The sequence below is a fragment of the Sardina pilchardus genome, chromosome 24, assembly GCF_963854185.1.
Source record: "Sardina pilchardus chromosome 24, fSarPil1.1, whole genome shotgun sequence".
In the NCBI taxonomy this organism is placed as follows: Eukaryota; Metazoa; Chordata; class Actinopteri; order Clupeiformes; family Clupeidae; genus Sardina; species Sardina pilchardus.
Genome location: NC_085017.1, coordinates 17,350,238 through 17,377,543, shown reverse-complemented (window position 1 = coordinate 17,377,543; position 27,306 = coordinate 17,350,238). Strand labels below are relative to the sequence as shown.

The window sequence follows — 27,306 nt, the reverse complement described above, 5'->3', positions numbered from 1 at the left end:
TACTCTTTGGTTTTCTTGTCCTTTTAATGATGTGTGTGGTCTATACAGCAAATTCAGCAGAGTCGTCGTTACTAATAGTCATAGAGCAACAGTAATAACATTAATAAGAATATTGAGAACTGTGTTATTCGAAAAAGACACATAAGGAAATTACGACAAGGATTATACATGAACAAAACCAACCAATCAGCTGTCTGCCTGCTCGACACCGGGCAGTGAGGAGGTGTCTGATTGGCTGGGATAGAAATACATGATTCCGTATTTGGTTATAACTAATGTCGTTTTGTTAATGTTTTTTTTTTTTTCTTTATCTTTTTCAACAGCTTGTTTTAGGCAGAAAGACAGTCCTTCCCTTTTTGAATGAAAAAACATCTCTTCTATGTAGTATATGTACAAGATTACAGTAACGGCCAATTGATAACAAGGATAAATGATGTTACTTGCATAACAATAATGATGTATGTTATAAGTTGGTATTAAAAGTAAAAAATAATAAAGTAAATAGTACCTTGCAGCCAAACCACTGTTAGCATATACCACCAGCCTTTTCTCTCACACTTCGACCCCTTGCAACATCGTCACTCGGGGAAGAACAATGAAATATTAAACCACTTTGCGCTTTTTTTTGTTGAAAACAATCATAATGCTCTGTTCCGATGTTGCCATACATTCCACCACATCCATTTCATCCTCCGTCACCCATACTCATTGCTTGACTTTCGTCTCTGTCGTACAAACACACATGCACACACACACACACACACACACACACACACACACACACACACATACATACACATACAAACATACAAACTTTCATTCACGCATACACACACAGACATTAGAAAAATACACACATATGATAAATGACTTAAAAATGAAGACGACGACAAGAAACAGAAAACGGGTAATAAAAAGTTCTCTAAGTGCCACCGCGCCCGTCCTCCACCCGCCGGCTCCTCTGACCCATGCAGCTTGCGTGTGCTCTGTGCCTGCACCGCTCGTCTCCTCTCCTCCTCCTCTTCCTCCTCCTCCTCTCCTCTGCTTTGCTTCATCCCCAGCTTCATCGCTCGCCCCAACTCCTTACAATCTGAGCTCCAGTCGATCACCTTTTCATTCAACCCAAGGCAGTGTAGTTTTGTCTCTTTTTTTTTCTTCTCGTTATAGTCCTTCCCATCCACGTCCTCCGCCCCCCACACGTCCTCCCCTCCCTCGGTTCGGTGGTCTAGGAGTTCATGTGCTCCACCTGGATGGCCGAGGTGGAGACGGTGAGGCAGAGGTCTTTGTGGGCCGACAGGTCGGCCACGCTCACCGGCTTGTACTGGATCTCCCCGGCCGACACCGTCTTGTACTGGTGCAGGTCGAAGGGGCAGGGCACGCCGCCCTCGCCCGCCGCGTAGCCGCCGGGGGGGTTGGAGTTGGCCGCGTTGGGCGCCTGCCCGCCTCCGGGCCCGCCTGCCGCGGCTGCCGCTGCTGCTGCTGCCGCCGCCCTTGCTGCTGCTGCCGCCGCTGCGGCCGCGCCCCCTCTCCCACGACCTCTGCCCCGGCCCGTGCCGGGGGTGTGGCCCTGGGCCTGCTGGGCCGCCACCGCCGCCGCCACCGTCAGGGGGTCGGGGTTGTGTTTGCGCATGTGCTTCATCAGGTACGTCTCCTACACAGGTGGGGGGGACAGGGGTTACAGTCAGTACAAAAAAAGCTTACACGTTTGTAACAGTAAATCCTTGCCAATCCAGTGTCAATCACCACTATCTAAAGTTCTGCAACCAGTTCTATGTTCTAATGACAGCAACTGAAGGGGCATATTGGATATCATCTCCCGACAGCCTAATCAAGATCACAATCAGTTGAAAATCCCTGCTGTATGGAAAGTCCATTTTGGAAGCGCTGAGAGACCAGGGTACCATCACAGGAGCAAATCTGCATGACTAAACTTCTCAAAAGTGCAGACACTGAAACAGCTCTGCTCTACTCTGGAGTAACCTGAAAGCCCCTGAGCCCAAACCTGTCATTAAAGATTTCTCAAGGCCTCAGACAGGCATGTTAAAAGCATTCAAATCAAATTAGCAAGGCTGGCCCCAACATTTTAGGAGTGCAAAAAATCAGGATGCATAACAAAACCTCAGCATATCATAAATGTTTTAGTAGAGGAAAATCAGCAACATTATTGACTCACAGTGTTGTCATTTATCTTAAGTAAACGTAAAAAAAGCCTGCATTAGGCATTACAATTATGTACTCAGAAAATGTTATTGCAGTGTGTATACTGTATGTGCTACACACTAAGGCTAGTGTTTGCGTCATACCAGAATCTGACATACGACACACACACAAAACATTACTCTGCAGTCTGAGGCTATTTAAAATGTGTTTCCAACTTAAGACCCAGTGATTTCATAAATACTACATGCAACTGACAATCTAGATATACACAGCTGTACGCCAGGATGGTACTTCATATGGAGAACTCTGGGGGTTACTAAGGGGTACTAACCATTACAAAAAAACTATAAAATATAACACAAAAGAAAGACACACAAACACACACACAAAACAAAATAATAATCCCATCAAGCTGTATGGGAACCTCCCACATACATGCTGCTAGAACTCTAGCATGGATGAGGCTACAGAATCAAATACTTCTGCTCTGCTACAAAGGGGATGACCTACAGTCTCTCTACTCTTGAAGCACCATAAAACTTACAAATAGAAACGTGTGTGTTGTCCTGTAGCACATTACTAGCAAGGCTACTGGAAGAGGTACAAAGAAACACTCGTGAACGTCAGAAAATCTCTCAAAACTAGTTGAAATAAATAACATTTAGGTCTTGCCCAAGTTCAAATGAAGCAGGAAAGGTGGGTGTGGTGTTGTGTGAGGGAGGTAGCTGATTGGCTTGCATACCGAGGTGTAGGCGCGGTTACACAAGCCGCAGGAGTAAAGTTTGGCATGTTTGACTGTGTGCGTCGACAGGTGCACCTCCAGGCTGGCCGCATCCGTGTAACCACGGTTACAGTTGTGGCACTTGTACGGCTTGTCCTTGTTGTGCTGCCGGCGGTGAGACTGTGGGGAAAGTTACAGAAAGAGAGGTAACGTTAGATTTATTTACTTTTTTAAACACACCTTTCAAAAGCTAGGTAGAGAACACTTAAAAATGACTACTCACAAATATAATGTTAGAGGCAAGGCCCCTGTTCTGGTATGTCTTGCATCAACTGTTTAACCAAATTTGTAATACTGCACTGATTCTCTGCACATTTTAATTAACAGTAACAGCAGACTGTGATTGGTGTCATGCCGTTCAGATTTGTGGCTTTGCTAAAGCTATACTAAAAAGATGCAACATTGCAACAAATTGAACCACTCTGTGCAGCCAGCGTAGGCTGTGGAATTGTCATCCAGAGGGAATCCACTCAGAGGCAGAGAACAGGATACGCGATTGGTCACATAACATCCTGCCAGCTAGCCTGGTCATCTCCTGCTCGCTTAGGGAAGGGTTCTCAAAGGAAGCCCAAAGATCTTGGAGAACACATTAGTTGCTTTCTTCAAAGCACAAGACCTCAATCTCAAGACCTTTTTGCTCATTTGATCATTTCTCCTCTACACCCAACACATACTGTAGCTCTATCTTTCCTCTTTGTTTGCATTGTTTTTCTTTATTTGTTTGTTCGTTGTCGTTTTATTTATTTTCCACTATGTAAAGCAAACTTGGGGCTTGAGAAAGCTACTATATAAATGTGTGATGGTCCTACCTGCAGGTTGGAGAGCTGAGTGAATGCCTTCTCACAGCCTGGGTGGACACACTTGTATGGCCTGTCACCCGTGTGGATTCTGATATGAAAAAAAGAAAAAAAAAGAGGAAGAGCTTTCAACTACAATTCCCAGCACCACTTTCACCAACTCCACTCATTCCCAAACACAGTTAATAACAAACTTACAGAGAAAGGCAACATCAGAGCATTAAAAAAAGCACAAAAAGAGAGTGGGCAAGAGAGTGAGAGAAGAGAGAATGTGAGCGAGAGGAGAGGAGGGGAGTGGATGGCAGTGGGGGCTCGTGGCTTCAGACGGTACGTTGCAGTGCAGTGCAGTGCGGTGCGTTGCGTTGCTAGCTGTCCCTGCCCATTACCTGTGGTGCTGCTGTAAGTGACTGAGCTGCCTGAACGTTTTCTGGCAGTAGGAGCAGGTGTAGGGCTTGGCCCCGGTGTGGATGCGGATGTGCTGGGCCAGGTAGCTGGAGTTGGCGAAGGATTTGGAGCAGTGGGGGCACTTGTGTGGCTTGGCCTCTGTGTGGTTTCTAACAAGGGAGGGAAGGGAGATGGGAAGAGGGGGAGAGAGGGAGAGAGGGAGAGAGAACAAAACAGAGAGAGAGATATATATTTATATAAGATCAACGATGACCTGGGTATAAAAAGAAAATAATCACAAGGGGGGTGGGGGGGAAAGTAAAGGGGAAGCCTCTGGCTGTGACTTCTTGTCTGTGTCTGAGTTGCGAAACGCAGCACATAAAACAAACACCAGGTGCAATCAGTATGTTTTTCTCTCTCTCTCTTTTTCTCTCTCTCTCTCGCTTTCTCTCTCGTTCTCTCCCTCCTTCTCTCTCTCCAGCTCTCTCACTTCCTACGCTCTCCCATAGTGATATGATGTGCCTCTTACTGTGTCTGTGCGACTGATGGGGACTTAAGATGAGCCACCTCTCACTCTCCTAGTGGAAATGACAGGGGAAAGGAAAAGATACAGGGATGAGGGGCAAAGGTGGGGAAGAGACAGCCTTTGCAGACAAATGAAAGAGACATTCTCTACTAATCATAGAGAAGGAAAAGAAAGAGAAGAGCCAAAAAAAGAAGGAAAAGGGTTAAAGGGTTAAGGCAAAAATACAGGTAACGGCATACAGCGAATGGTAAACAACATGTCAAGCTTCAAACGCCTTTGTCATGCACAAGGATAGTGATCAAAAATCTAGTTGTCAAATAACAGAAAGCATGTGCATGTAGACATGCACATTTTAGACAAGCAGACATGAGTGGAACCAAATCAAAGGCCCACACAAGCATAAGGATCAACAGAAAAGACAAATCAAGACTCGCAATTTACTGGAAGGACATCAAAAACCTGAGAGAACGTGACAACTGATAGATGCGCATGATGCGACATACAGAGATGAGACATTCATGAGACATGATGAGAAGCATGCATAAGACATCTGTGTTGAACAGAATGGAAGGCAGAGGACATACGGCAATACGTAGAACTGCATATGGGATAAAAGAAAAAGTGTGGAGAGATTGAAAGGATCTAGCTCAGGCTCAGAAATAATTATGGACATCACGTCCTGGTTCAGAAAGGAACATGCCGTTTGTAGAGTCGTTTCAATCAGAGCTGTTCCAACAGGAGTGATTAGCATCGTGGATGACGGGGAAGAGAAAGAGGGCAGATGGAGAATGTGAAGGGGAGATGGGCGAGGAATAAACAAAAACAACAGCAACAGTAACAACAACAACAACAACAACAACAGCAGAATTCCATAAGACACAAGGAAAAACGAATGACAGAGCATTCTGAAACAAGGAACTGGGTCTAATGGCACAAGGCCGTTTGATGTCTGCATGTTGCGCGGCCTCGAGGCGGACAGTAGACACCGGGAGAGTCTAGAAATGAGCATGAAACTGAGTGTCTCTGGTCTGGGGTGGCTCACCCTCATGGTTCTAACAGCTCATGGTGGTATTCTACCAGTTCATGACTGAACCTGTCTACATGGGACACTGTGAGTGGATCAGAGCAGGGGTAGGGAGGGGTGGGTTTTGAGAGAGAGAAAGAAAGAAAAGAGAGAGAGAGAGAGACAAGCCAAACAACTGCCAAATAAACCTGTAGGAAATTAGAACAGAAATGCTGGACAACGTACAGCAAAATTGACATTTCATTACAGCAACAGACACAATCATCACATATTTCAAGTAGGCCACATAGCTGTGGTTATGACTACTTTGAATGTCTAGAAAATGACAAGCTTTAACCCCACATTAACAATAGCACTAGCCTCAGTGACCAATATCCTCTCACTTTCAAAGCCTATGTGGTAACGAACATGTACATTTACTCACTGATGTACAGACAATAACAAGCACACATGCCACTATACTGAATATACTAAAGTGTACACATAGGCTTTCTCTCACAGACACAGACACAGACACACATAGACACACAGACACACACACAGACACACAGACACACACACACACACACACACACACACAGACACACACACACACACACACACACACACACAGCTCCCCTAGGTGAGTCCTGGGTGTGGTGTGTGTCTCAATACCGTGTGTGCTGCTGTAAGTGACTGAGCTGCCTGAACGTTTTCTGGCAGTAGGAGCAGGTGTAGGGCTTGGCCCCGGTGTGGATGCGGATGTGCTGGGCCAGGTAGCTGGAGTTGGCGAAGGATTTGGAGCAGTGGGGGCACTTGTGTGGCTTGGCCTCCGTGTGAGACTTGGCGTGGATCTGCATGTCCGACTTGTTGAAGAAGGTCACCGCACACATCCGACACCTGCAAGTGTGAGAAGAAGAGAAAGATGGGGTGCATTCAAGCATGTGAGAAGTGGCTTTGACTTGACAATGACAGACTGAGGTATTTAACAAAGTTTGCATTGAAAATGAAAACATTAAAAAGGACATTTTTAGTGGTGCTTGTTAGGCACCAAGTCACTGGTTGACATAGGCCAATCAACAGCTAGATCACAATCAAATCTGTGATCAAATAATGATTAAGTTTGCATAAACATGTGAACAAACATCCAAACCTGTAAGATTTGTTCCCATCTTTGTTTGTATGATCATCTTCATCGTTGGAGAGGTCATAGGGGTCAGCTGGGTGGTGCTGTCAGGGTCAGGAGAAAGAAACACTTAGAGCAGGGATTTCCAAATTGTGGTACGCATACCATCAGTGGTACGCGAGCTGCTTCTAGAGGGGACTTGAGATGAAAAGGGCTATGGCAGAGAGGTGTTAAAAATGAACTTTTTAAATCTTTTGAAATTAATTCATAAATAAATAAAGAATTTCAAATCAGGTTATAATGACAGAAACATGAAATTAAAGGAAACTCTTTAGTAGACGGTTTTCATTAAAAAAAAAAAAAAAAAAAAAAAAAAGGGAGGCTTATTGATGTCTGGAATGCGTCAATAGAATGTGCAACTTTTTAATGTGTCGAATGGTGGGGGTACGTGAGCCGAGTCAGGCTATAGAAGAAGATACACGGGACAAAAAGTTTGGGAAACGCTGACTTAAAGGTACAGCAAAAGAACGCTTCAGCATCACTCAACCATCACAAATGGCTACTAAAAGTAAACCTGCTCTATTCCAATTGCACAGCCCACAATATTCCAACCCACAAATGATATAATAAAAAGGAAAGAGTGGACATTCCATTACTTGCTATTACTTTTTGATTTACTTCCACATGAATTTCTTATGGCAGAAGTGTCCATAGATCCACTCAAGAGTTCATTTTAAACTACTCTGCTGTAACTCACCTGACCCCCTGCTGCCAGGTGTGCAAGGATCAACGCATCACTTCCTGTTGGCAGTGTGTGGGCAGCCATGGAACCATCTCGGGGTAGCATGGACTTCTTCTTCCTTCCCCGTTTGGAAGGAGCTGGCATGACGACAGCTGGGGGGATGCTGCCATTCTCTTTCTTATCTGGGATGTAGGGTAATCAAAGAGGGAGGGGGGAGGACACAGGAGGAAACAGGAAGAGACAGAGAAGGAAAACAACAAGGTATCCTCCATTAAACCACACTGAAGAACTGCATTTCCCAGAGGTCTTTTTTTTTTACCTCGAGTCATCCGACAACAGTTCTCTCAGATACACAGACATGAGATGAGACCAAAACCAAAATTATGAGTGGGCAAAATGAAGCTCGTAGGATTTTAATGAAAATGTGAACTATGCATTCTGTTTTTGACAACCATCACAACTCAACAGGAATGAAATACAATTTGTCAAATCTCATGCTCTGTGGGAACGCTATCAGTCACCGGCGCTTTTAATTGACTAGAAAATATGCTGAGAAATAATGTGTACTGCTCAGTCAGAGCGGCGAGAGAAACCACCAGACATCACGCTACGGCTCCTTTAATAATGCATCGCGTCGGATAAATTATGCAGCCCGGCCCGAATCCTTCTCATCAGTTTGCTGCTTCATGAAACAAAGGCTTGGCTGCAGTGGCTCAGAGGAGATGAGACTTCTGTGATGAAGCCCCAGATGTGCAGATGGTAAAGCGATCCAGCTCTAGGAGTGTGAAGCCTGAGTCTGTTTCTAATCTTGGCTATTTTTATCTGCCAACACAAACTGTTCCCGCACTGATAACGACACCTTGAGTGAAAGCGATAGAGGAGATTATGCAACATCACTCTGTCACTATTAAACGAAATATTGTGTGAATAGTAGGGCTGACATTAAAGCAGGAGCCACTCATAACTAAACACTGCGGCAAATAGATGAATATCTAATTTTACAAAATACAATACAGTCAACGTTTGAATTCAGTCATGATTTCCCTTCAGTCAACATGTGCATTCACTTGCCATGCTACTACAAGTCCTGCTAAAAATGTCAAATATAACAGAAATTCAAAACCAAGAGAATTCGAATCCACTCAAACAGGAACACTACCAACTTAGCACATGAGGAACACATACAGCAGGGAATATCACAATTTTACTTTCACATATTTCTCTGACCAAGATTACCAATCTGGTAATTTAAAATAACAACATTTCAAATCATATACACTAGCCAATATATATATTTGCATTACAGGTGAGGAGTTTGCATCACTGATAATCATTGCATTAACTACTGTATAAACTCTGTTTTGCACAATAGGTGAACCCACAAAGGCATGAGAACAGCACTGGCGGAAACTCTTTACAGTACCATTTCAAAACAATTCAAGATCATGACTTCCTACAGTAGATATAAGAAAATATGTGTTTACCCTCACCACATACTTTTGCCTGCTTGTTTGTGTTTTCAAGACCCCCCCCCCCCCCCAAGATAAATCAATAAACATGATGAATGACATTCTACTGCTTTTTAATCATAACAATCTGTTAGTACAGTATGGGCGCGGCATGTGTAGTTGTCTGTGTAGGAGCGCGACCAGATCAGCTGTGTGCGTGTTACAGGTGGGGTGGGCTGTGGTGCAGCTGTGCTGGTGTGCTGAGGACGGGGTCAGAGGTCGCGGGAGGGGCAGTACTCACACTGGCTGTGGAAGTAGAGAGAGGAATGCCGGCTGGTCTCTACTGGAAACCGAGAGAAGAGGAGAACACACTCAACACACAGAGCTCTCCCTCCCTCCCTCCTTCCCTCCCTCCCTCCATCCATCTATTCATTCACTCTTCCCTCCTTTTTCTTTGCCATTTGCCAATGGGGCGCCCCAGCAAGACCCAGGGGTGTTAGCTATGGCCTTGAGCAAGTCACACAGGGGGTTAGCAGAAGCATCAGCATGCCTGCATGTACAGTATGCGTATGAGTCCAAATGGCAAACGCATCTGTGTGCTTAATGAAGAAGTGACTGTTGGTGCATGTGTGTGTGTGTGTGTGTGTGCATGTGTGTGATAGAGACAGTCTGAGTACAGAGACTGTTTCTTAATGAGCTGCAAAACACATTGGGAGATTAATGCCGGGGCATGAGAATACTGACAGGATCAAGTGTCCTTTCCCAGAAGTTGTCTGCAACATCTATGGAATGGAGGTCTACCCAACCCAGAGAGAGCGAGAGAAAACCAGCATTCCAAGTCAGCTATTTTTGGTCTCGGAAAACAACTGCTAACCTAGAGCCTCTGACGTCTCCTTTAATGGGTATAACACTCCGTCTGCTCCGCGTAGCTTTCTTGCTTTCTTTCCCTCCTTTTCACTCTCACTCTATCCTTTGTCCCTTTACCGTAAAAAAAAGCGGGGTACTGTAAGAGTTAAAGCACCATAACTGGTCGGATATGCTTTTCAATTAAATGCATTGGAATAAGTGCAGGAGGGCACAGCCTGGTGTGTGTATGGTGTGTGTGTGAGTGTGTGTGTGTGTATGCGTGTTTGTGTAAATCAAGGTCTACCTGTCCAGAGGCTGAGGTGCAGAGCAAGCAGCTGGGGGGTCGGGAGGGGAGGGGAGGGGACACGAGGGGGTTATCAGTGCAGAGGAGAGCGAAGAGAAGCTGGGAGGAGAGAGGGTCCGTTTCGGGGTCGGGTGGGTGGGAACATGGGGGTGGGGGTGGGGGGGGGGGGGGGGTTTACCTGCATTTGAGGGGTGCAGTGTGGACACTATCATGGTAGTGGCAGGGGGTCCAGAAACAAAAGATTGGGACGAGGCAGAAGGGGTGACCAGCGTGCCCTGGGGAGTGGTGATCACTAGCCCCGCTGAGAGAGAGAGACAGACCATGACCTGAGGAGCACGGAGCATGGCAGTGTGTGTCATCACCAACTCCACAACCAATCGCAACATGCCTCGGGTCGGAACGTGACAACCAGACCACATGCTGGATGTGGTTCGGAGAGAGAAGCATGCTCGTTTAATTAAATGAAGGCTGGCCGAGAGCAGTCAACATAAACAGGCGGCACATTTTGGCTGGTGGTGAAGTTGGAGTGACACGCTTTTAACAAGCACACAGATGCTAAACCCCATGAGTAAACAAATGACACCAAATAAGAAACAGAAGGAGGCTATGATGATGACAGAGTGTGTGAGTGAAGGAAGAGGACAGGAAGCACATATGTGAAGGAAATAAACAGAAAACGTAAACAAAAACACAAATCAGTTGGTGGATTAAAAAAACAAATAGGTGGGAGGATAAAGAAAGAACAAGCAGCAAAGAGACCAAAAAAATGTGTGTGTGTGTGTGTGTGTGCGTGTGTGTGTGTGTGTGTGTGTGTGTATGTCTGTGCGGGGAGGTAACCGACCTGCCGTCATGATGCCTGTGGAGGGCACGGGAACCACGGTGATGTTCTGTGAGGTGTGGGGCGGGTGCAGGTGCGCCCCAACCGCGGACATCTGGGAACCGCCGCCGCCTCCTTCCTGTTTGGGGCCCCGCCCAACGGCGCTGGCGTCCATGGCGACGGAACCCGGCACAGTGAGCACGGCGGTGGGGTAGTGGGCGGACGAGGAGTGCGGGAACGAGGCAGCCTTCTCCGGGCCCAGCTGTTCCTTCATCTTGTTGAGGAACATGGCGTTCTCAATCTGCAAAAGGTGAAATGGGGAGTGGGGGAGAAAAGGGGGAAAGGAGTGGTGATGGTAGACAGGAAAAGAAATGGGGAAAAGCCACAGGAATATGGGGGGAGAAGGGGTAAAAAAAAAGGGAGAGAGGGAGAGAAAGGAGAAAAGGGAGGGAGAGAGCAGATGAGTGAGGAGAAGAATGAGAGATGTAGAACAATGGTGAAGAAAAGGAGAGGATGAATGGATGGGTTGAGGAGAAGGAGGGGAGAATGAGCAGTGGAGATTATTTTCGGCGGGGCTGTGAACACCAAGCTCTAGCACATTGAATCTCACAGCCAATTCAGGATCAGCCATCGCAGCCTGATAAGGTGCAAACTTTGTCATTACTTTTTTATTTGTTTTTGCTTTTTTTTTTTTGTTTAAGTATGGTGTCTTCCTTTAGTGGCACAGCCATGTACAGTACAAGAGAGTCCAATAATAAGGTGTCTACCTGTCCTTGCACTGTGGGAACGGGAGACCAAAAGTATGATGAGTTGAAATGGGAATCTTCCATTATTTCTGCAATTGAAAAGCAACATACTAGTAAACACCCAGCCGCCGTGCGTCGCTCCGACAGTCGAAATCCAGACCTTGCCAGATTTTGTTGCGTGTGCCCAGCATCCAGCATGGGCAAGAGCTAATGACTGCTCTGGCAAGCCGTGTTCCTGCAAAGGCCCTGGAGAGGAATTTGTGCCGATGTACAAATTCCTGATGCCAATACTGGCATGCACTCTGCATGGTCTGTCTGTCTGTCAGTCAATCTATTGGTTTGGTCACGTTCTGAAGTGTGCGTAGTGGGTGACCCTATACTGGCCATATGAGACAGACCATTTGCCTCCTAGCTTTATTTGTGTTATTATGTCAATACCATGCTTAATCCCACGTGCAAAAGACATTTTATGCATGCATCCCGCAAGGCTTTTCTCTGCGAAAAGAGGAGCAGGCGATCCCCCTTTTTCCACAGCCAGCACACATCATGGAACGCTGTGATTGATTGATTGATTGATTGATTGATTGATTGATTGATTGATTAATTGGATGGATATAAAATCGACCAAAATAGCACCAAAGCATTTGGGACTGTCTCCATACAGAAATGCCACAGTAGTTCGGTTCTGCAGCTGGCACCTTGAACATGCATTTATTGTGGTAGTTTAAATAAGACTTATAGGACAGAGCGTACTGTGAGACATTCTCCGGTGAAATCCGAAAGACGAATTTGCACATCACACATGTCAGACACCGCCAGCTACGCCCCTTTGCTTTCAGTCGCTCGCTACATGGCTGGCTACTACTATTAATAGCTCCCCAAAACAAAAGCTAACGAACTAGCTAGCCTGCGACAAACACTGTTACGTGGATGTTTCGATATATAAACACAAATGCTTATGAAATTGTGCGATGCATTGTGCTCGCGAAATCTGCTGAACTGGACAGGTTAGCAGTATTTGGGAAATAGTTGGACGTTGAAACAAGTTAGCCAAGGTTACCTAGCCAGCCATTTAAGAATTAACGTAAGGATAGTTCACCTCCTCTCTAATGACTTTCCCGATTAACATTTGGTTCTTTACCACACCACTTGAACACGAGATGCATGTCATCTGTTTTTATTGTTTGTACAGTTAGTTGCAACAACGTTAGCCGTATTATTATTTAGCTAGCAAAACAGCTAGCTAGCAAAAACAAGAAACAATCCATTCAAAATGATATTTGGGCTCAACAGACTGGCTAGCTTGCCTCCATTAATTTCGTCTTTTGTTAGCTAACAGTCTACTGTACATTACAGAGCTAAAAGCCATGCACATATAAACTTCCGCTAGAAAACAATAATGTCTCTATGCCTGCATCCCTCTCCCGTTAGTCTCACTGTGAAAATAAAAAAAGAGAAAAAAAACTCGCGGATAAAAAAACGAACAGAGAAAAAAACGTCGACGCCAATGCTCCTGTGCGAGACGCAGCTTCATGCAGACTTCCGGCTGGCGAGACAGGGGAGAAGCACTCGTGTGAGTTGCTCAAATTATGAGAAATAATTAACAATTTAGTCGTTACTGTATGTTAATTACCGGTGCTGGTGACTCCCTCTCAACCCTGGGTCTCCCTCGGGCCGGGACAGTTCGGAAACTTCGTCCAAATCCGCCCGAACCCTCAGATTCGCCGTTTTTTTCCCTCAATTTTTTTTTTCAATTTTTTTCCCTCTTGTGGGGCAGCCCGACTCTGTTTCTCGACACTTCCGGTGAATGAGGTCAAAACACCAAAATGGTTCTTTTTCATCACCGACTTGACTTCCGTCATGTGAGGTCTTTAGAGTCTGTGGTGAACGATTTACCACTTAGGTACGAATTTAAAGCATGAGTTATTACTGTAATTTAAAGTAATAATAATAGGCTATTGCCAGTAGTTTTCAGTCTTCTCTACATTGGCTGTCTCATAAAAACAAAACATGACAACATTACAGTTTTTTTTTATTGTTTACACGCAATTTTTCAAACGGGTCCTTTTTAGCAAAATATAAGCGCAGTTATCCAAACGCCACACTCAGTTTGCATAATTCCTAGATTGTTTGCAAAATGACAATCTTCAGTCAAAACATACACACTTCAGTCAAAACATAAGCTACACACTTCGGTCAAAACCCATATTTGTGAAAATGCTTAGTTGTCTTTTAACAAACACAGTCCTCAATGATCAGACACTATAACAGCCAGTTTCACACTGCTGGGATAAATGGCTAACACATTAGCAATTTTTTTTAATATATATATATATAGGAAATAGCGTGTGCTATATTTTTGGCCAGACATTGTTATGTAAGGGATCATTTAGATGTCAAAATATAGTGATAAACCCACAACATTCTTCATGATTAGTTCGACATAGGGAAAATGCACACAAATGTAGGTCTATAAACTTCCACTTGCACTGCACAACACTGATGCTGTAGACTGAATATTTCAAGTATTTCTTTCAATACTTGCAGTACCATAATCAGTTACAGTAATCAACCAACAATGAAATCAATGAAACAAATAAAATCTGTAGACAAATAAAAACTACTGCATAAAGTACATACACTTTGACTCTGAAGAACACTATTGTAAAAGCAACAAGTATAGCACCTGAGTGCTGCGTTTTCAATTTTGCACATGTGTGCACACACTGGTGGATGTGATTATCCAATTCGTTCATTAGTGTGGTCATTGGCAATCCGGGGCTTTGTAATGACATGGAAGTAACCTCACAATCCTTATCTGTGTCTAAGGTGTGGAAATGTGTGTAGAGTTTTACAAATCACTGTGTGTAATGTTTAGCAAAAAGGGTGAAGCAGACATTGTGTGTAATGTTGTGCAAATCTGTGGAGGACGTGTTTTGCTCCTTGGAGTAACATTTTGCAAATTGTGTGAAAATTTCAATTTTAGTGTGTAAACAATCATAAAAAACTGTAACTACAAAAAGAACAATTAGGCTACTGAAACAAACAAACATCAGCCTGACATGTTCAAATCTAACCTATTTTTTTTATTGTGGACATTTGGACTATGAATGTCAGATATTTTATTAGCATAGAGTAGGCTATATGTTACTTTTATAAAACAATGCAACTAGCCTAATTACATGCAGCAACTGTAAAATGCTTAATTTCCCCCATGGCTTAAAAATGCAATTAGGCAACTTTATTATCAAACATTTTTCTCAGTCAACAAAAGTCTCAGACATTAATTTTGAAGCAGTCCATATCTGGTGTCAGCAAACCGAGCCTACAAAAATAGTGAATTCATTCAACCAATTATTTGTTCTCTGAAGTTCATTGAGGGCAGTCCGCATTTTCAGTGAAGCTGAGATTTCTATTTTGTCCCTTCAGTCAGATGAGGACGTAAATATTATGTGCTGCATTCCTTGTCCAATTAAAACTATTTTCAAAATTCAAATATTTTTACAGCTGTGTGTGAATTGTTCTGTGTGAGCCAGGTGGTTTTAGGGTAAAATTCTGCATTGTGCCCATTCATTCATCCCATTGTTTTCATTTTCTGTTATTCTGCTATATCATATATTTGCCCATAAATAACACCATTAAAATGACTTTGTAAATTCTAAAGATATAGGCCTTCAAAAGATCCACTCTATCTTTTCATTATGGCCCCCTATTGGTGCAGAGCCATGCACGACCAGACTGAAACACATACAAAGACATTATGCACTATTCCGTTTAATTAATGAAAACCCCGTGGCCTGAAACAGAAGCTGAGTGATGTATTTCTCTGTCTCTCTCGTTATGCATACAGAAAGTAGTATACAAAGCGTTGTTGTAAGTCTTTACGATACAGGTAGGTTTGGTGTTGACGTTGAGCAGTCCGGGTAGGATCATGATGACACGCCCAGATCCTGTTCTTGTTAGCGATTGGCGGCGGAATATTTGAAATTCGAAATACAAACCGCTGTGTTTTTCAGCAGTTTTGGAAGGAGCATTACCGCCGGTGGTAAGATCATTCTTACTTTGTTTTCCCATCATCAAAATCTTACATTACCTCCAAAATGTTTCTGAAAACCGGTTACCAGAACTAGACTTGAATTCAACTGCCTTATGATAGTTAAAGGCTAATGTATGCCTAACTAAGCAGACCTTATCGGCAACTGACAAGAAGTTTAACTGTTAGCGTCAGCGTTATCTGAACTATCACATCCTAATGTTATCGATAGGTTTGCGTTAAGTAACTTTTAAATAGCTAATTTATGTTCAACTTCATCATATTTTGTGATTTGTCTTGCTAAACAAATGATGCGAAACGAAACCGAGAATACTGACGATAACATTATCCCAAAACACACCCATCCGACAATGCCTCAGTTTAGCTGGGAATAACGTTAGCGTTAACGTGCGCTAAATTGAGCAGATATGTAGCAACTAGCCTTCTACGTAGCATGCTGTGTCGGAGTTGCGTGTTAATTGTTGAATTTAATTTAATTTTTAAGGTACGACGAAATGAGTAAAGCAAATAAAGAGGTGAGTGACTAAATTAATCGGTAGCGAATGCCCAGCCTAGCTGCTACTGTTCATGTTCACGCTAACCATTCCATTTGTCATGCAAGTTGTTACATGCATCTTTGATTACGTTAACCTGAACATTCATAACTTCATCTGTTATTTACTTTGACGCGTATGCAAATCAATTTTTGTTGCATAAGTCGTATGAATGCATGCAGTGGGTATCGCAGTGCATGATTGTTTTGCTTCGGCATGAAGTTTGTGTTGAATTGTTTGTGTTTGCTCAGAATAGAGCCAAGGCTGTAATTGATAAATCTAACTTTGCTTTGAGTTCATAAATCTAACTTTGCTTTGAGTTCATACATCATGTTCTATGTCCACCAAAGTTTAGTGTTAATGAACTTTTATGAACTATTTAGACGTTGTGAAAATCACTAGTATGGCATTCTTATCCCTTATAATTTATTTACAATAGCCTAAGCCATGTGATTCATCTGTCTTTTCACTATCAGAATACACTGTCCCGTCTACCCGTGATGACTGCTAAAAGAGCACATCCGGGTAGTGATCAAGACCCGCAACCAGCACAGGTATGGGCAATATGATTTAACCAATTAAATCCATTAATTAAAGGCAAAGTCTTGTGTTTTGAACACTGTAATGCAATAGGATGACTCACTTTTGTCTTTGAAATCCACTGTTATCCCCAGAAGAAAATGCGAAAATTTGACCAGTGTAAACCGGCTATGTCTGTGGTTTCAACCAAGAGACCCGTCCCAGCACCAGTTACCCGGCCAGCTGGTGAGGGACTCTTTTTGTCAAACCATCTGTTTCACTGCAGTTTTTGTGTGTTGTGTATTTGATTAACGACACCTTTTTTTGTCTCCCAGCAAAACGTCCCACTGCCGCGGCCACAGTAGCTGGTGTCGCCACAACAGGTAAGAAAGTTATCCGTTTGCATCGAACTGACTGCAGTTTAACTGTTACCGATGGTTTCATTGTCTGTTGTGTGACCTTTTCAGATCTAAAGTAATGTTCTCTTTCCCTTGTATTCAAGGTGTAAACAAACGTCCAGTGGCTTCTACAGCCAAAGGTATGTCTAACTCCATTCATTTTGATGGTATCATGTGAAAATGGATCAATAATCAGTGATTCCTGCGGCCACCAGCGCAGTTATGCATCTATGTAGTTCTGTGGTCAACAATATTTCTGAAACATACCCATTTCAAGTTTTTAAAGTGCCTGTGGGGCTGTTGTTTTTTGTAAGGTTTTGCATGCTAGCTTTTTTGGGTAGTTGTCTCACTGGTGTTTGACCAGAACTCCCTATTGCACCCTGAGGAAAGCAAGACTTTGGCAAACAAACAAAAAAAATCTTAAGCTCTGAGCTGATGTGATTTGAAATCAACAGTGAGCACTGGAGGTGGACCCAAGAGATCACCATGGGACTTGAAGGGGAAAATCGGTGATCTGGAAACCAAAGTGCAGAACTACCAGGGTCGTTTGAAGGGGGTCAGTCATCAAAATGAAACCCTGAAGGACGTTGTGACACAGGCCCAGGAAGAAGCCTCCAGGCAGCGGGAGGAGATTGCCAATCTCAAACACAAGCTCAGGTAAGAACCGTACCTTTACACTTCAGCTTCACACTGTGTCTCCTCACAAAAATTGTGCAGAATAGTATAAAAATGTTTTGTGTGTTGGGTTGCTTTACAGTATGTGTCAGGAGAACTTGGAAGTTCTGTCTGGGGTAAAGGAACAGCTGGAGGAAGTTTCCCAACAGAGAGACACACTGGAGACCAAGCTTAAGGCTGTGGAGATGCTCAATTCCAACCTTAACACCGAGCTCATTACAGTTCAGGTACCTCACAAAACAATACCTCCATTATTTGAATTGTCTCTCTGAATTTCTCAGCCATTCTCAAATGTAGCTTCAAAACCTGGTGCAGTAGACACGGCTTCATGAAATGATGATCTTCCTTGATATCCGAGAGATGAATTCAGAATGTTCTCTTCTCTCACTGCCTCAGAGCCATCTGTCCATGAAGTCCTCAGCCATGGAGCATACCCAGGATACTCTGCACAAGACCCAGGATACCCTAAATCAGGCCCAAGACAAGGTTCGGGAGCTGGAGGAGAAGGTGGCTCAGCAGAAGGAGGAGCTGCACAGTGGAGAGATGGAGCGCCGCAGACTCCATAACACCATTCAGGAACTCAAAGTAAGTCCAGATGTTGATGGACCCCTCATTAATCCTCTTAGATTTGACCAGAACAGTCACACAGTGGCATACAAGATATTAACAGGGTTCCCATTGGTCATGGAATTTCTGGAATATCACAGAATTTTGGCAAGTCTATTTTCAGACATGAAAAGACAAGGAATGTTATTGTTTTGGGGGCAACGCCATGGAATATCGGGGATTTTTGTTGTAGCAGTTGCCAGAATTAATACATTATTCAGATATTTCCACACAGAATTGGGGTATATCTGGTCATTAGCTTTACTGGCTTGCTTGCTTGCTTGAGCACCCCAAATGTATTTATTGAATGCCCATGCTCATCTCCCACTCTAAAAAAGTAAAACATTATTGAACGCTATACGGCTGCTCTGAAATCATGGAATCATTGGTCAGTATTATTGTACAATTAATAAGTCATGGAAGGTTTTTTTGTCAGGGAAAAAGTCCTGGTATTATACATTTCACTTAGACTGGATTCATGTTTTTTTTTTTTCAGGTCTATTCTCTCTTTGTATTCAGGGAAGCATTGCATGTCAACACAACTAATCCACTAATTGTTTCTGGGTATTTGTAGGGTAACATCAGAGTTTTCTGCCGAGTGAGGCCCCTGCTCACCGATGTCCAGGCAGACATCCCACACATCCAGCTGCCCGCTCACGACGACAAGGCTGTTGTCCTTGCTAAATCAGAAGAGGTAAGTTGACTCAACCAGCAAAGCCTGTTTCTGTTCAATACTTTCAGTACACACATGTAACAAATGCTCTGATTGTTCTTGCATGTGCAGAGTTCTTAGTTTCATTATAGGTATATGTAAAATGAGGTCATCAGCAGCCTAACAAGGCAAACAAGTTTTTCTGTTGTTTGCAAACAGTATGAGGAGGCAGATATCTGAGGGGTGGTGGGTGTGAGGACACCAGTGAAATTGAGAAAATGGGAAAAGTTCAAAGAAAATGTGTCGTAATTTATTCTATTTCAAGAATTTGAATGCAAGTGTGTCTCTCTCTCTGTCCTGTTAGTCTCACACAGGCCGCTCTGGGGACACGCATAAGAATTATAACTTCAACTTCGACCACGTCTTCGGGCCACAGGCCTCTCAGCAGGAGATCTTTGAGGAGATCTCTCTGCTGGTGCAGTCGGCCCTGGACGGCTATAACGTCTGCTGCTTTGCGTATGGTCAGACGGGGAGCGGCAAGACCTTCACCATGGAGGGCGGCGACAGGGACGAGGAGCGTGGGGTCATCCCTCGAGCTGTCCGGCAAATATTTAAGGCGGCCAGAGCGCTTGAACATCAGGGCTGGGAGGTAAAACTTGCTGCAGTGCTTTCTCACGAGTCAGTCTTAAACGTTTTTAGGTCAATGTTGTGAATGTTTAGGTTTCGTTCGAGATGCTGTGGTTATGTCTGTGGTTTTGCCTGAATTGAATTGTTCATTAAGTGCATCTTTCAGACTTGCTTGTATCTTTGTGAGCGTTAGTGTCTAATGATTGCCGTGTAATGTTGTCCGTTTCTAGTATTCCTTCACCGCCAGCTTTGTCGAGATTTACAATGAAACCTTGAGGGACCTGCTCTACACAGGCAAGGCTAGCAAAAGGCCTGAGCATGAGATCAAGAAGAACGCCAATGGAGGAATCACGGTCACCAACCTGACCTACCAGAGGGTTGAGCGTGAGGACCAGGTATGCTTAGTTTTGACCATGGATGATGGATGTCAGTGACTTCAATGTCTGCTATTAGCTTTCATGAGTGAGCAGAGCATCCTTATGATGATCAGAGTTAAAAGCACCCTTAACAAGATCTGCTCTCGGGGGTCCCCTTTGCTTGAGAAGTGCAATAATAAACAACAGCAGAAAAAGACCTCTGAATTCCTGTAACATAGCAGCTAGGTCGGTAATTACCTACAAAGGGCCTCTCAGACAAAGGCAGAAGTGCCGATAGTCATGTTATGTGCCATCAAAATGATTTAGGAAAAGTTATGTTAAAGTAAAAAAAAAACTGTTACGGTAGCCTTTAAAATGTAGTCATTCCTTTATCGTTTCAGGTCCACAACCTGATTGAGGTGGCAAATCACAATAGGTCCACAGCCAGGACTGCTGCCAATGACCAGTCTTCCAGATCTCACTCTGTCTTCCAGCTGGACATTGAAGGTGTCAACTCAGACAGAGGCACCAAGTGCAAATGTAAGATCCTCAAAAGCTAGATGGACTACACGTGCTTCTATTTATGCTGTTGGATGTTGGGATTCCATGTGTTAATTGTTGATTTTACATGGCCGTTAGGTATGAAGGATTTACATTTGTCTGATTGATATTGTTTGATTGTCAATGTTTAGCATCCTTGTGTCTGGTGGACTTGGCTGGTAGTGAACGGGTACAGAAGAGTCAGTCCCAGGGTGAGCGGTTCAAAGAAATGACTGCAATCAATTCTTCCCTCACCAACCTTGGCATTGTCATTTCTGCCCTGGCCAGCAAGGTATGTCTGGAGGAGTGGTGATGTCCTGCAGTGTTTTTTGTTGACCGTAGTCTTCTGAAGATGGCCTCTAATTCATTATTTATTTCCATTTTTTAGGAAAGTCACATCCCGTACCGGAACTGCAAGCTGACTTATTTGCTTCAAAATTGTTTGGGAGGCAACAGCAAAACGTAAGGGGTGACTAGTCTCATGGCACAGCCTGTCGTTTTGCATTTGGATTTCTTAATTGATGTTACTTTGGTAGTCACTTTGTTTGTTTTCCCCTCTCCTAGTTTGATGTTTGTAAATATTGCTCCAGAACTGGACAGCTTTAGTGAATCCCTAAATTCACTCCGTTTTGCCAGCAAGGTCAGTATTTGGTCCTTTTGTCACAAGTTCTTTAAAGTTAAGTTTGTGTAAAAGTGAAGGTTGTATCTACTTGCATTGTGAAGAGCCGTATAATAAATCAAAATTAATTCATTTTCTTTTGCAGGTCAATGACTGTGTTATTGGAACAGCCTCTGCCAATAAGAAGTGAACTTGTGGATACTTCTTTTTCTTTTTAATGTTTTAAATCCTGGACTAATGCTAAGAGCTTTGCATGCATACTCCCAACATTTTTTATATATATTGTACGTTATTAAAGACTGTACAATAACTCTGGTAGATGCACAATTCACTCAATCTTTTTAAATTAAGTAGGGTGATTTTGAATATGGAATCATAATTACAAAATATATTTGAGCTTCATAAATGGCTATATTTAACCTGTATAGACTGGCTAGATTGTTTATCAGCAAATCTGAACTGAATGAACAGTGCTCAAACGTGCTGAGATGGAAGCAAAAATAAAACTGTAAAGTAAACCTTCCTTTATGTCGTGGTCCCATTTCTGTGCTTTTTATTCCTCGATTATTTCACTATGAAAGAAACCCCCTTAATTTCACCCCTGATAAATGCCTTACTTTTGACCTTAAAATCCTTCTATAATTAAGTACAAATGTGCAGAGATGGGGGAGAAAAGCCTACTGAATTTACCCCTTATTTTTAAATCACCCCTCTTCATTAAGGAATCCCTGAATTAACACTATAAAATAAAATTAAAATGCACTTTAGTTGTCCTTAATCACAACATGGTCAGGGTCAGTTTAATGACTGACGCTTTAATGTAGATTATGGGGTCACACTATAAATTGATATTTTAATGTATCAGTAAGGGCCTGTTTTGTAAATAAAGGGTCGCTTGATCTAAATGAAGTGATTTTGGTATGTTTTCAGGGGTAATTTAAGGTACATCTGAGACACTTCCGTTTCGCAATATTTGCGCGTCCATCCATCTGATGTTTTCACTGTTTTGTCTCATTTATGTAGAACATGTTCGGGCTGTGACTGAAATTCGCGTGCATTCAGATTGTCTGATGGAGTCTCATTGGAAATTGGTTGCCATGCTACTGCTGAGACAAGCTTGCTTATGGTGTCGGCCAAGTCTAGTCTAGTCTAGTCTGCTGTCTGTCTGGCTCTTAAAGGTAGCGGGTGTCGGCTTTGCTATTCATTTGCCCAAGTGTATGCGGAAAGGTAATCAACAGTGAGCTCCACCAGTCATGGAGGCGACAACGTTTTCTCTTGAGAAACGGCTATAATTCAGCTTCTTTTGGTTTACAGGACTGAAGTGGTGAGTCTGACCAGCAATCGCCTAAAGATGACGTCTGCGCTAACCAGTCATAACCAGCGAGATAGCATGTAGCGATAGGCTAGCCAACGAAGCTTTGCTTTCTGACACTTTATAGATTTCTCCAAAAAGGGATATCTTCCGCCATGGAACTACTGCTAGAAAGATTCTGGGTTTACATAAGAGGTTTGTTTCGAAATGTCAGTTGCGTTTGTTCTAGCTCGTCTATTCTGACTTCAAGTCTGCACTGATTTCAGACGCCTTTGGTGTGAACTAGTCAAGAACTAGTGGCTGCTGAGATCCATCCATCACGTGTGCTATGCACGAAATAACTTGTTTGTTCTGTGACGATAGGAGCATTACTAAAGTTTTGTCATCTAATTTTCCAGCTAGCTAGTCAAACAAGAATGCATTTCAAGGCCCCAACAGATCATAATAAGCGTGAGAGCCTTGCATTTAGCATCTTTCAGTTTCTCGTGGCCCTCCAGTCTCTTCATCAATCATCTGATTTGTTTATGTGATTGAAGATGCAATTACAGATCATCTTCAGTTATTACAAACTGTTACATTTGGCTCTTCATTTCAGCTGCTGCCACTTCGCTGAGCTGACATGGAGCAGGGTCATAGTAGTGCCAGCTCTGGGTCCACGGACACTGTTGTGCAGATGTGTTTCCCACTTGCCCAGGCGTCTGTGCTGGACAGACTCAACCGGCAGCGAGAAGAGGGGCGCTTTTGCGACCTGTCCATCCATGTACAGGGCCAGGTGTTCAAGGCACATCGTTGTGTGCTGGCAGCCTCTTCCCCATACTTCCATGACCAGGTGTGTACATGTGTAGGTTAGCTTAAATGTGGCATCGCTGTTCACTTTTTGATCTTTAATTATTATTATTTCTAAACATTTAATAACGTTGATGCTTTCTGCTCTGCCCTGTTGATGTCCAGGTACTCCTGAAGAACATGTCTACAGTGTCCATCCCGGCAGTCATGGATCCGCTGGCGTTTGAGAGTGTCCTTAGGTGCGCGTACACCGGCCAGCTCCGCATGCTTCGCGAAGACATCGTCAACTACCTCACAGTGGGGAGCGTGCTGCAGATGTGGCACATTGTTGACAAGTGCACCGAGCTCCTCCGGGAGGCTAAGGGGGGCGCCAGTGCCACCCTGGCAGCGCGTGCCTCTCGCGAGAACCCGGAGAGTGGTGCGAACGGCGAGAACCCCTCGGGCAGCGTCCTCCATTCCAGATCTGGCGACCCCCAGCCCCACGGCCGCCCCTCCCTCAGCGAGAGTCAGTCCCCCAGCAGCACCAACTACTTCAGCCCCAGAGAAGCCAACTGCGGGGGCTCCGCCGCTGCCGGCAGTGGGGGCGAGGGACCAGGCCTGAACTCCACCCCAAGTTACTGTGCTCCCTCTGGCCGAGAAGAGGCCTTCCTAATTGAGGAAGATGAAGACGAGGAAGATGACGGGGCGGAGGAGGAAGACCTTCTCTATTCCAGGAAACAGGAAAGGGGAAGCAACCGGAGGAAAAAGATGCTTTCTGGGTGTGACCAAGGAGTGGGCGTCAGTGACAGTTTCGGTGTCTCCTCGTACCAGGATGGAGACTCGCCCCCTCCACAGAAAAGGCCCACATACAGCCAGCCCAGCATCATGCCCAGGAAGCAGTGGGTGGTCGTGAAGACCGAGCGGAGTCAAGAGGACGAGCTGATCGTTGTGTCTGGGGAGGAAGGCGGTGATGATGATGATGATGAGGAGGAGGAGGAAAAAGAGCTGGAGCTGGACAGAGAGAGAGAACGGGAGAGAGAACTGGAGAGGGAGAGAACTTTCAACATTTCAAACGTCAGGACCCTCTCTGATGAGCTGAACAGCCGAGCTGAGGCTGAAATGGAGACAGAGGTCAGTTATTCGTCCCTTTCTATTTCCCCCACAGCTGTTTTCCAAATAAGTAATGTGTGTATTCTTTACCAATCCATTTTGTAATTGGATTGTAAATGATGTGACAAGAGGTAAGGAACTCTAGGTAACACCAGAACTATAGAAAGAGAGACTTGTTACACTCTTTGATGTCGCCGTAGCATGATCAATAGTTTGAAAAAAAAAGAAACCTGTGTTGAATACCTGTATTGCATTAGGGTGGGATGTATTTTTGGATGCTGAAGGGCGTAATCTAGAAACTCATTGCCTGCTGAATGATTGGTAGCACTGTCACTGTTTTGTCTACCACTCTGGGTAGCATAATGGCTGTTAAGTCTCTACTAAAAAAATGTTTCCTTTTGGTTTTGAATAGCAATGATTAACCCGTCAGAGCTGAATATCTGGCACCGTCTCATAATGTGAAACTCTAGCTGACATCACTCTTACTCGGTGTGTGTTGCCCGCAGGTTGATTACTGTCAGTCCTCTGAAGACTACCTCAAGTATGACAGTGGTTTGTTGGACCACACCTCTCAACAGAACCCCCATGACAACACTGGCCAAAGTAGCAGCCGAGCTATTTCAGCTCTGTTGGGACCGCTACAGTCAGCCGCAGCCAGGGCACAACTCTTCCCTCTTGACATGCAAGGGAACCAGATCCTATTTTATAGTCAAGCTGCACTGGACTCCTCTTCCCCTCTAGGAGTGGGAAGTGGTTTATCCGGGCCAAATTTAAAAGGACCCACCCTGGAGCACGGAGCAGTTCATTTGTCGGGGCAGGGGGGTGTGAGTGGGGGAATGGATGGGCTTGACGGTGTCGCCTCAGGTGGTTCAGGGAAGGTGTTCATGTGTCACTGCGGAAAGACGTTTACGCACAAGAGCATGCGCGACCGACACATCAACATGCACCTGGACCTGCGGCCGTTCCACTGCCCGGTTTGCGCCAAGAAGTTCAAGATGAAGCACCACCTGACGGAGCACATGAAGACGCACACGGGCTTGAAGCCGTACGAGTGCCACGGCTGCGGCAAGAAGTTCATGTGGCGCGACAGCTTCATGCGCCACCGCTCCCACTGCGAGCGGCGCGGAGGTGGCTCCTCCGAGGCCGGCACGTCCCATGACGCGCAGGTTCTCTCCCCGTCACACCCCCTCCAGTCGTCCCACGGCGAGGCCATGCAGGGAGGCTCGGAGGCCAGAGTCGGCATGGGTGGCGGGCGAAGCGGCATGGCTGGGATGTCTCCTCACCACTCCAGCGGCAGCAGCGCTGGCAGCGGCATGTCTTGCCTGAGCATGGGCGGTCCCAGCTCCCTGCTGGGAGTCGGCTCCCAGAGTCTGGGGTCCGGCATCTTCGGGATGGGCGTGGGCAGAGGCGGGTGTGAGGACGAGGTGTGTGAGGTGAGTGTCGGCGAGAGCAGCATCTCTTCAGAAGCACAGCATGAAAGAAAACTCAGTGGACATTCCCACATCATCCCATTATAAGCTACAAATCTAAACGGGACCGTGGCTAAATCCCAATCTCTCCCCTAAACCCTAAGCCCTGAACCCTTACACACTTCACCGATATCAGTCATAATTGATCAAGCTTGCGAGGATGTAAGGGTTCAAAACTCTTAATAGCAGAAATGCGACAGCACCTGCGACCTATCAAGTGTGGCAAGTGTGTAAGTACAAAAGGAGAGGGATTGGGATTCAGCCCATGTGTATAGCTCACTGACCTTTACAGTACATGGATATGTGTGGATGTGTTGTAGCACAAGTTCACGTGCATCAGATTTAAAATGCCAAAAATAGTTTCTTTCTATACTTTCCCTGCATATCTAACCATATAGTGGCATGGGAATGCATTCAAAATCTATGGAACCCTTTTGCTGCTGTATAACGTAGACTAGGCTGCTAAACGTGAACTCTTACTATTGTCAGTGAATATTTCATAGGAAAATCTGATGACTGTCAATTGTCAATGTTTTTGTTACATCATTTTCAGTCTTTTTGTCAATATCACAAAAGAGATGTTTAGTGTGTTTTCAGCTTTTAGTACCAGAATATTGCGTCACAGTTGTAGAGGGCACTACCAGGGTACTTAAAGCCTACCTTACACTGGCAAGATTTGGGAAAGATTCTTGAAAGATTGTAGTATTTTGAGTAAAGCTTTAATGAGGGGCATTAGTTAAAAGACTACAGTCTTTCAAGAATCTTTCCCAAATCTTGTCAGTGTAATGTAGGCTTAACCTGACCAATTGTCATAGGAGAAATCTGAATGAACGTACTAAGCCCTCCGGTGAATTCAGTCTCTGTTGACAGAATTATACCAGACAACTTGAGGTGCCATCTTCAAATGTATAGGCACTGTAAGCTACTATGTTTGCTTTTCATTTTGATCTTCACAAAGAAAATGTTGTGCCGTTCAAGGTTTTCCTTCTGTGAAGGTGGACTGTGATAATAAGTTAATTGCCAAAAGACTTGAGTGCTGTTGAAGGCCATTCGAAGCTGGGAGGGGCCATATGAGTATTATGGGATATGGACTACTTCTGTTCCATTTTACTGGAATTGAGCTGAGCTGAAGAGAACTGAAAGCTTTTTTCCCCAAATAGAGTTAATTTGGAGTATTCATTACTGTAATAGAGGTTGATAAGGAGTGGTATATTTATGTTTTAACACTACAGAGATATATAGAAATACAATACAAAATATTGAATATCAACTTACCATGTTGAAATTGACTGCCTTACTATAAATATTTTGGATATATTTAATAATCATGTCAGCCATGCCTATCAAATACCTCAGACCTCAGAATATTAGCCCTGATGGATAGTTTGGGA

The 27,306-nt window shown here is 44.2% G+C and overlaps 3 protein-coding genes across 9 annotated transcripts; 2 read left to right on the top strand and 1 right to left on the bottom strand.

The window, feature by feature from the left end:
* Positions 1-5: 5 nt before the first annotated feature.
* On the bottom strand, positions 6-13,468 carry znf384a (zinc finger protein 384 a). Of its 6 annotated transcripts, XM_062529181.1 has the most exons (12): positions 13,314-13,468; positions 11,702-11,769; positions 10,959-11,235; positions 10,296-10,418; positions 9,269-9,310; positions 7,535-7,701; positions 6,805-6,881; positions 6,327-6,551; positions 4,125-4,292; positions 3,751-3,829; positions 2,903-3,061; positions 6-1,651 (listed from the first exon to the last, which is right to left on the bottom strand). In XM_062529181.1, exons 2-12 carry the CDS (start codon positions 11,762-11,764, stop codon positions 1,226-1,228), a joined length of 1,806 nt encoding a protein of 601 aa, XP_062385165.1. In that variant the 5' UTR covers positions 11,765-11,769; positions 13,314-13,468; the 3' UTR covers positions 6-1,225. The 6 variants fall into 6 exon arrangements, with proteins under 6 accessions (XP_062385165.1, XP_062385170.1, XP_062385167.1 ...); XM_062529186.1 differs by lacking the exon at positions 4,125-4,292; XM_062529183.1 differs by lacking the exon at positions 10,296-10,418.
* A 2,155-nt stretch (positions 13,469-15,623) lies between these two features.
* kifc1 (kinesin family member C1) lies at positions 15,624-21,782 on the top strand. Its single transcript, XM_062529847.1, has 17 exons — positions 15,624-15,725; positions 16,219-16,249; positions 16,744-16,821; positions 16,942-17,032; positions 17,122-17,169; positions 17,289-17,324; positions 17,640-17,841; positions 17,942-18,086; positions 18,256-18,444; positions 19,040-19,159; positions 19,482-19,766; positions 19,975-20,139; positions 20,502-20,640; positions 20,793-20,932; positions 21,029-21,102; positions 21,205-21,280; positions 21,405-21,782. The coding sequence occupies exons 2-17, from the start codon at positions 16,229-16,231 to the stop codon at positions 21,447-21,449; spliced, it is 1,854 nt and encodes a 617-aa protein (XP_062385831.1). The 5' UTR covers positions 15,624-15,725; positions 16,219-16,228; the 3' UTR covers positions 21,450-21,782.
* Positions 21,783-22,448: 666 nt separating this feature from the next.
* Positions 22,449-26,638, top strand: zbtb22b (zinc finger and BTB domain containing 22b). Of its 2 annotated transcripts, none has more exons than XM_062529962.1 (4): positions 22,449-22,583; positions 23,167-23,400; positions 23,523-24,467; positions 24,953-26,638. In XM_062529962.1, exons 2-4 carry the CDS (start codon positions 23,191-23,193, stop codon positions 25,961-25,963), a joined length of 2,166 nt encoding a protein of 721 aa, XP_062385946.1. In that variant the 5' UTR covers positions 22,449-22,583; positions 23,167-23,190; the 3' UTR covers positions 25,964-26,638. The 2 variants fall into 2 exon arrangements, with proteins under 2 accessions (XP_062385946.1, XP_062385945.1); XM_062529961.1 differs by having other exon boundaries at positions 22,456-22,766.
* The last annotated feature ends 668 nt before the right edge of the window (positions 26,639-27,306 follow it).

Excerpts from the sequence above, each read along its gene's own strand:
- zbtb22b (XM_062529962.1), top strand. The coding sequence starts at position 23,191 with ATGGAGCAGGGTCATAGTAGTGCCAGCTCTGGGTCCACGGACACTGTT. Across the intron at positions 23,401-23,522 it reads CCCCATACTTCCATGACCAG|GTACTCCTGAAGAACATGTC; the intron begins GTGTGTACATGT and ends GTTGATGTCCAG. Across the intron at positions 24,468-24,952 it reads AGGCTGAAATGGAGACAGAG|GTTGATTACTGTCAGTCCTC; the intron begins GTCAGTTATTCG and ends TGTTGCCCGCAG.
- znf384a (XM_062529181.1), bottom strand. The coding sequence starts at position 11,764 with ATGGAAGATTCCCATTTCAACTCATCATACTTTTGGTCTCCCGTTCCC. Across the intron at positions 4,293-6,326 it reads CACTTACAGCAGCACACACG|AAACCACACAGAGGCCAAGC; the intron begins GTATTGAGACAC and ends CTCCCTTGTTAG. Across the intron at positions 1,652-2,902 it reads GTAACCGCGCCTACACCTCG|GAGACGTACCTGATGAAGCA; the intron begins GTATGCAAGCCA and ends CCACCTGTGTAG.
- kifc1 (XM_062529847.1), top strand. The coding sequence starts at position 16,229 with ATGAGTAAAGCAAATAAAGAG. Across the intron at positions 17,033-17,121 it reads ACCAGTTACCCGGCCAGCTG|CAAAACGTCCCACTGCCGCG; the intron begins GTGAGGGACTCT and ends TTTGTCTCCCAG. Across the intron at positions 19,160-19,481 it reads TCCTTGCTAAATCAGAAGAG|TCTCACACAGGCCGCTCTGG; the intron begins GTAAGTTGACTC and ends CTGTCCTGTTAG.